Genomic DNA, 7,500 nt, shown 5'->3' with positions numbered 1-7,500 from the left:
CACCGACGTTGACATCCACCTTTTTCCATCGACGTTTGACGCCCCGTTTGGCACCTCTATGGATGCTGGCTGGCTCTTGTTCATGTCGGGCTGAACGAAGAAGGAATGATCATGAGGTTGACGGTTGGTCACGTGCAATCATGCACCAATGGGCATGGTGGATTTGGCTGAAGTCTGCTTGAGGCTCCGCCCAGACTGGTCACCTATAAAAAGGATGGGAGGACCGTTTTCCTTACCATTTTGTGACAACTGGTTGACAGTTATTTTCAGCTCCAGTCAGTTGTTCCAGTCAGATGTTGGTGAGCTGGTGACAGACAGTCGGTTGGTGAGTTGGTGACAGCCTTACAGCTCTGACCACTGGTGACAGTTGGTGACAGCTGGTTACAGCTCCTCCCAATGCCTTACAGCTTCTTAAAGCTGTCCCTTGGTTGTGGCTCCTGGTGGCTCCTGACGATGGGTGACAGTTGGACCGTTCCTGCTGGGTCTGCTCATACCTGATTCTTGGCATCCCTGGTTCCTGGAGGTGACAACGTGATGCCGATTGGTGTTCAAGCCTGTTTGCAGGTGGGTGTATGGTGAGGCAGGGTGCTGGCATTGGACCAAGGCACGCTCACACATTTTGGGACCTTCTATTTGACGCATGACGACTTCTACCTTGGTAAGCCGAGACCGGATTTCTTTCCCCCCTGAATGATCTGTTCGGTACCCTTGTCTCGTGTTAACTCAGCTACTGAGGGGAGTGTATAGCATTGGAATTGTCATATATGTACTATGTGTGAACGTCTTTATCGTTGTTGAGGAACTCTGGGAAGGGTTTGAAACAGCGTTTCGCACTTACCTTGCGTAAGTCTTCGAAGGTTGCTTTATGCAGCTATTTTGGCTGGAGGAGCATGGGAGGGGTCATTAATTTATATACTCGTAGACACCTGGGTGTAGTCGATTAGGTGAGAGCTGATTGGCTATTCCGTCCATTCATTCACAGGTGAGAGATGTGGGTGGGTCTTTATATATATATATATATATATATATATATATATATATATATATATATATATATATATATATATATATATATATATATATATATATATATGAATGAATAGTCAAGGCTCATGTAAGAGCTAGTACACTGAATGGATCAGGATGCAATAGGACAAAAGTCACAGCACAGCGAGAGGGAGGGTGGGGGAGACACCAACAGCAGAGTTCAAGGGTAAGATAGAGGGAGACAAGGATAAACAATGGGTGTGGAGAGGAATTAGGGGAAGGAAAGGGCCAGAAGGCTGCAGAAGGAAACTCTCTGGAATGAAAAACCTGAAATTTGGAAGGAGAAGGGCTTGGGGTGAGATTGGTTTGTATGCGGGGTTGGGGGGGGGGGATAACAAGAGTAGAAAATATCATGGTTTTGGATTGGGGATGATCTGAGATGGTGGTGAATGGCTGTCTTGAAGACCTGGAGAGAAGAATGGGATTGAATAGAATATGAAAGTTTGTTTCACAGCCAGGAAAAAGGAGGAACAAATGAGTGGAGGTGAACAGTAATCCTGGATTTTGTGAGTTTCACCAGAAGGGGGTTGATGGTGTTGTGTTGGAGAAGCGGTTAGGGTGGTGGCTTGGGATCCTAGGGTCCTGAGTTCAAGTCCCATTGGTCGCTGAACTAACACCAGGGGGTTGACTCAGCCTGTCTTCCTTCCAAGGTCGGTGAAATGAGTACCAGTGTAGCAGCCAAAAGGCTACACATGAAGAGAAGGGGTATTGATGGATTTATTAAATCTGGCATTGGTGTGGTGCAGGCATGATAGGTCGAATGGCCTCCTCATGCGCATAATTTCCTTGTCATCCTTGTATGGTGGACCATGTGAACCCTGCTGAAACCTGGGGGAACAAAGCACAGAAAGAGCAGTGGGTGCAAGACCAGAGATGAGGCAGAAGAAGACAGAGAGACCACCGACCTGTTCGCGATGGCAAAATGATAGGCCTTAGATAGACTTAGATAGACTAAAATGATAGACTTAGCTTCATCGTGGGAGATTCCATTGATCGTAAAGGCCTTGGTTTCCACGGCATCAAGCTGAGTAAGGTGTGAGGCAGGAGAGCCAGCCCAGAGGGGAGAGCAGTATTCCATCAAGCTGCAGATTAAAGCCTTGTAGGTGGATGGGAGTTCGGGCATGCCAAGGAAGCACTTGGTATGACAGAGGATGCCCAGTCGGCCGCTATTTTTGGAGGAAAACTTTGAAAGGAAGCCCAAGAAATTTAATGCAGATGGTGAGACCCAGGAGTTTGAATGACTGAACTTCCTCAAGAGGACTGTTTAAAAAGTAGATGGGAGGGTTTGTCAGACGGTCCTTTCGGAGAGAGAGTGTGAGATTTGTCTGGATTGAAAGACCTATTCCAAGTGTTTGACCAAACAATGGATTATAAAAGACATGAAATTATGGCTCAGTGTGTGGACTGTATTTTCTTTTCACAACATTCGTTGTCAGAGGTGGTGGCCTGCCCTCCACAATAATAGTCATTAATCTAACCAGTCCAAACACTAAATGGACGAGTCCAACCAGTCCAACCACTGAATGTAACATGCTTAGTTGCTATGAGAACATACATGTACACTATTGTGTTGGATTTAGGTGTCATTGTAGAAACATTTCATGAATATTATTCACCAATCTTTCTTAGTTCTAAATCGATGGGCTCATACACTTCATTTGTTATGTTTGTGTAACTTTTCTTGTAAAGTGTTTGTCGCAAACTTCATTGTGAAATTTATTGTCTGTTTCGGCTGATAATGATCGCTTTTGGAACCAAGTCGTCGACCCCATTATTAATATGTAGCTGCATCGCTTTTCCACCTTACTTGTTTGTTTCTTTTGATTTCAACACAGATGCAACCACCGGTGAAGTCCAGGAACAGGAAAAAGAACTTGATGATGTAGCTGAACCAAAGGTTGGACTTCTCCGATCAAGAGCGTTTGATCCGTGCGTTGTACCAGCAAAGGATGGCCACCTTCTTCTGATCCAGTGCCTCATTTCCAGGAAGGAGAATACCATTGTGGAGAGGCACACCAGAAAAAAAGAAGACGAAAGAAAAACTTGTACAGTGCGAAACCAAAACTTCAGGGAAGCTGCTCCTTGCGGCAGAAACGAGGAAGGATGAGAAGATTCTTCTCCACATTCATGGGCAGATTCTTGTTGTATTGGAAGTGAGGTATCATTTGAGCTGCTACCAAAGTTACAAAATGTTCTTAACCAGGAATAAACAAGAAGTTCTTCAAAAGAACCTCTATCGTGCAGGATATGAATATTATCGACACAAGCACATACAATGCGCTAACTACAAGGCTGCAATATATAAGATGATTCTTTTGAGCAAGCCAGAAATCTCATCACCCAAAAACCATGGATGGTAGATTGAAGATGATTCTCTCATCACAGACTGGATGACTCTTTCTCCAGCACCAGCCAGTGTCATGTCATGGAGCTTGCGCATTGTTCTCGTAAGAAGACATGCCGTACCCGAGGAAGGTGCTCGTGTCTGCTGAACAAGCTGTCCTGATATGTTTATGCATGGACTCACAAATTTGGCGTCTGTCCCAGAGTCAATGCGGGATGAAGATGAAACTGATAGTCTGGATTCAGATGAAGATTTGCAAATACATGTTTCAATACTTTGTATGGTTCTTTGTTTTTACCTCCACCACCGAAGGTGAAGGAGGTTATGTTTTACCCCCTTTCTGTCTGTGTACAGGATATCTCAAAAAGTTGTTGACTGATCCAGATGAAATTTTGTGGACAGGTTCGGTGTGTGACATGGACGAATTGATTAGATTTTGTTGAAGATTCGGATCCAGATGTGAAAATTACCGCCACCACCGAAGGTGAAGGAGGTGATGTTTTCACCCCTTTCTCTGTTTGTCTGTCTGTTTGTGTACAGGATATCTCAAAAGGTTGTGGACGGATTCGGATGAAACTTGGTGGACAAGTTGGTTGTGTCACAAGGCCAAATTTATTCGATTTTGGTGAAGATCCGAATCCGGATCTGGATACGAGAATTATCTAATTTTTATAAGTGATTCTTCACCATTGAGAGAGTGGGCCAAAAACTATGTAAAACTATGTCGTACTGTATGGCAAGATATTTCAAAAATGTATTGGGCCCGATATATTCTCGTGGATCAGGCATTACGTGGTGGAGGTATGCGCTCCACCGAGTGCCCTTCTCGTGTTTACTTTGCTTTTGGTTGCCATTCCGATTGTGTGAATTGCATCAAAGAAGGTGTGACATGTCACAAAAAGAAAAGTACTTTTGGAATCCTAAATGTATTTTACAGTGCATGATTCACACCGGTCATTAAACTCATCTGAAATGGAAATATATGAGTGGGCATTTATTATTATTATTATTATCTGGATTAAAATCATCAATGTGGTGTAGTGTGGAATATGAAGGGGGGGGGAGAGAGAGAGAGAGACAGAGAGACAGACAGACAGAGAGACAGACAGACAGACAGAGAGAGACAGAGAGATGGAAGAAAAGATAGAGATCTGATGGACATGCTACTCAAGGAAAAGGATTTTGATTGGGGGGAGGGGGGTCGGAGATGGATTTTTCTTTCAGAGGAAGGAGAGAGTGTGAGGCATGGAGATGCATAAATCATAGATCCCACTCCTGGTCTTAGGCACAAATGACTTTTTCATTGTCTAAATTTTTTATTTGGGGGGAGGGTGGAGGGAATGGGGTATTGCTGTCCACTGAATATGTTTGTCGGGGTTGGTTCCTAAAACCCTTCTTGTATTTATGGCAAGTTTTCAATCATGATTTTTAAGGATACTTATGCTACAAGTGTATAAATTAATGATACAAATTATGGAAAATATTTCCATCGCGACAGAGATTTTCAAAACGTATAATTACACAAAATTCACATACATTGTAGTCTCCTGACCTCGTGTGGTCGAGGCAAACATATTGGCATAATGTTAGGTTTCCCTGGCATGACATACTATAAAACCAAGCATGACATGACATACCATAAAACCAAGCATGACATACCATTTCTTTGTCATTATTGCTGGGGAAAAGGAAGTCCGAAGCAACCAAGTTTTACTTTCTTATACATGGTCAAGGCTCGTGGAAGAGCTATGATGAGGTACAAAATCAGGACACAACACAACAAAGGGACGGCAGGAGAAAGGGGAAACGCCAATTGCAGGGTGGAGATAAAAGGGAGACGGAGATGGTTAAACAAGGGATGCAGGTAATGATGAGGGGTAGGGGAGAACGCAAGGGGTGGACAAGATGGACACATAAGCAAAATTTTGGGAGGGGAGGTGATTTAACGGGTGTAGAAAAAATCATGGCTTTTGATGGGGGATGACCTGAGATGGTGTTGAACAGCTGTCTTGAAGATCAGGAGGGAATAATGAGATCGAAGAGAGTATGGAGGGAGGTTCCACAGGTGGGGGGAAAAAAAAGAGGAGGAATAAATGAGTAGAGGTGAGCAGTGGTTCTGGATTTAGGCAGTTTTCACTCGGAGGGGGTTGCTGGTGGACTGTGTGCATCCTGCAGATACTTTGTGGAGGAGGTGAAGGACAGAGCATGGAGACTGGAGTGGGCAGAGTGTACAAGACCAGGAATGAGATGGAAGAAAACGGAGACCACAAAGTGATCGGCCCATCGCCTTGGCTTCATCGCGAGAGATTCCAATGATGCCACTCGCAGCCTGTTGTAGTAGTAGTAGTAGTAGTAGGTAGTAGTGGGATGTAAACTGTGCAGTCTGTTGGAGGTACTATGTCCTCCACTGAGTGTTATTCTAAATTTTTTCTTCCTTTCTTTCTTTCTTCCAAGGAAGTGCTTCTTCATCCGGATGAAGATCACCGCACTGAGGATGAGTAGTCTACCCCGGCAGGTGCGAGTGTGGAGAAATGTCACATTGAATCAGATCGACATTGGTGGGGAGAAAGGTTCCGTCTTCCCTGAGGCACACCCAATATGGAACCGTTCCCATTCCTCAATCATTGATGATGAACACTGAAGAGGATATAATGTCATGTTTTTATTCTCTTGTGAAGCCAACGCAACGCAGACCGCGAGTTTTGTGCTGGAATTAGCAACGACATCCTTCCAACCGACGGGCACGTGTTGCTCATGAAAGAATCAAATACAATATTGTCTGACGCAATTGTTTTTTCCCGTTAGTAGGAGGACAAAGATGGCGGCCGACTGCGTTCAACGGTATCTCGGCTATGATTCAATAAGCGGTATTTATTAGGCGGTGTATAATATTGATCTATTTACGCTGCTCATTTCCTCTCATGTAATTTTTTTTTTAAACATCTTTAAAAAATTGCTTGACATTCGTGTTACGTGACTGTCGTAAGTATAGGTAGGATGTTCTCTATTCGATGAAAAAATATTGATCGTTTATTAAAGCAGGAGTGGTTTTTCTCTCACGTGACCTGTTGCCGAGTAACGTCGCGTTGTTCATCGCAAGTACAAAAAATCGCTGCCGACTGATGGAAGTAAATATGAACCTTTTTTGTTTGTGTTTTCAAAGCGTTAATATCGTTAAAACGCGGTTGTTTTGGTTAAAAGGCTTGTACTGGGTAAAATGTGCGGATTAAATATTAAAAGGCTTTTATCGGAGGAGCATCGAATGTAAACGATTTGATCGTGAACTTGCACGAGCAGAGGTACTTGGCGTTGCTCGGTCGGTTTCCTTTATAATCCTGTCGGCATTTTGAAGAAATCAAATTTTGTTTTTTTTTTGTATTTTTTTTTTCGTGGGGCTTAAAACACTTTCCCTTCACCCACGAAGGGATGAGGTCGGGGATCATTTAATATCACCTTTCACACAGAAACAAGGCTGAGCAAGGATAGAGCAGTTAAATAAACAATTATTTTATAAAATAAAAAATCTGACTTTGTTTTTCAAAATTATTATTATTATTGTTTTGTCGAATTCACTCCCCGACACTCACTGATGAACCTCTAAAAGTTTGACGAAGATCCGTTCAACCATATCCGAAAACTGGCGACACATACACAGGTAGTCCATGGGCCCAGGCATATATCGGTACCATCTGAGGAAACCAAACTTTAGGGCTACTAAGTTATTGGTAGGGACTATATGATTATTTCAATATGTGATTACCGTTCCAGAAGAGCAGCTTAGGGTATGTATTTTGCATTTTTACCATTTTACCATTCTGAGATATTGACGTTTTGGAGGAAAAAAAAAACCAACGACCACTGGGAGGAAGTGGCAGAGCTGAAGTCCACGCAGGAGGAAGCGGACACCCGAATGCTTCTGCATGCTCTGCATGCAGCAGAGGCTGGGTACAAGGCTGTGGTGATCACTGCCGAAGATACAGATGTCCTCTTGCTGTGTCTTGCCTTCAATAAGGACATCCCATGCCCCGTGTATCAGAAGTGTGGTACGCAAACCCGCACACGGTTCCTAGACATTGACAAGCTTGCTAGATCGATGGGAGACAGTGTCT

At 43.6% G+C, this 7,500-nt stretch overlaps 2 protein-coding genes across 3 annotated transcripts in view; both read left to right on the top strand.

Moving 5' to 3' along the window:
• Positions 1-7,500, top strand: part of LOC147035473 (uncharacterized) — a 270,907-nt gene that overhangs the window by 153,340 nt on the left and 110,067 nt on the right. The window lies entirely within an intron of this gene.
• Positions 1-7,500, top strand: part of LOC147035476 (uncharacterized) — a 30,830-nt gene that overhangs the window by 22,094 nt on the left and 1,236 nt on the right. Inside the window, exons 3-4 of the mRNA XM_085899059.1 lie at positions 3,932-5,747; positions 5,846-7,500. The exon at positions 5,846-7,500 is cut by the window's right edge and continues 1,236 nt beyond it. Coding sequence (XP_085755185.1) covers positions 7,176-7,500 — 325 coding nt within the window. The 5' untranslated portion in view covers positions 3,932-5,747; positions 5,846-7,175. The remainder of the gene's footprint in view (positions 1-3,931; positions 5,748-5,845) is intronic.

This window comes from Eptatretus burgeri, chromosome 1, assembly GCF_056783735.1.
Source record: "Eptatretus burgeri isolate ZD-2024b chromosome 1, Ebu_testis_v1, whole genome shotgun sequence".
Taxonomy (NCBI): domain Eukaryota; kingdom Metazoa; phylum Chordata; class Myxini; order Myxiniformes; family Myxinidae; genus Eptatretus; species Eptatretus burgeri.
The sequence above is the reverse complement of the archived record's forward strand: the minus strand, read 5'-3'. Positions and strand labels throughout refer to the sequence as shown.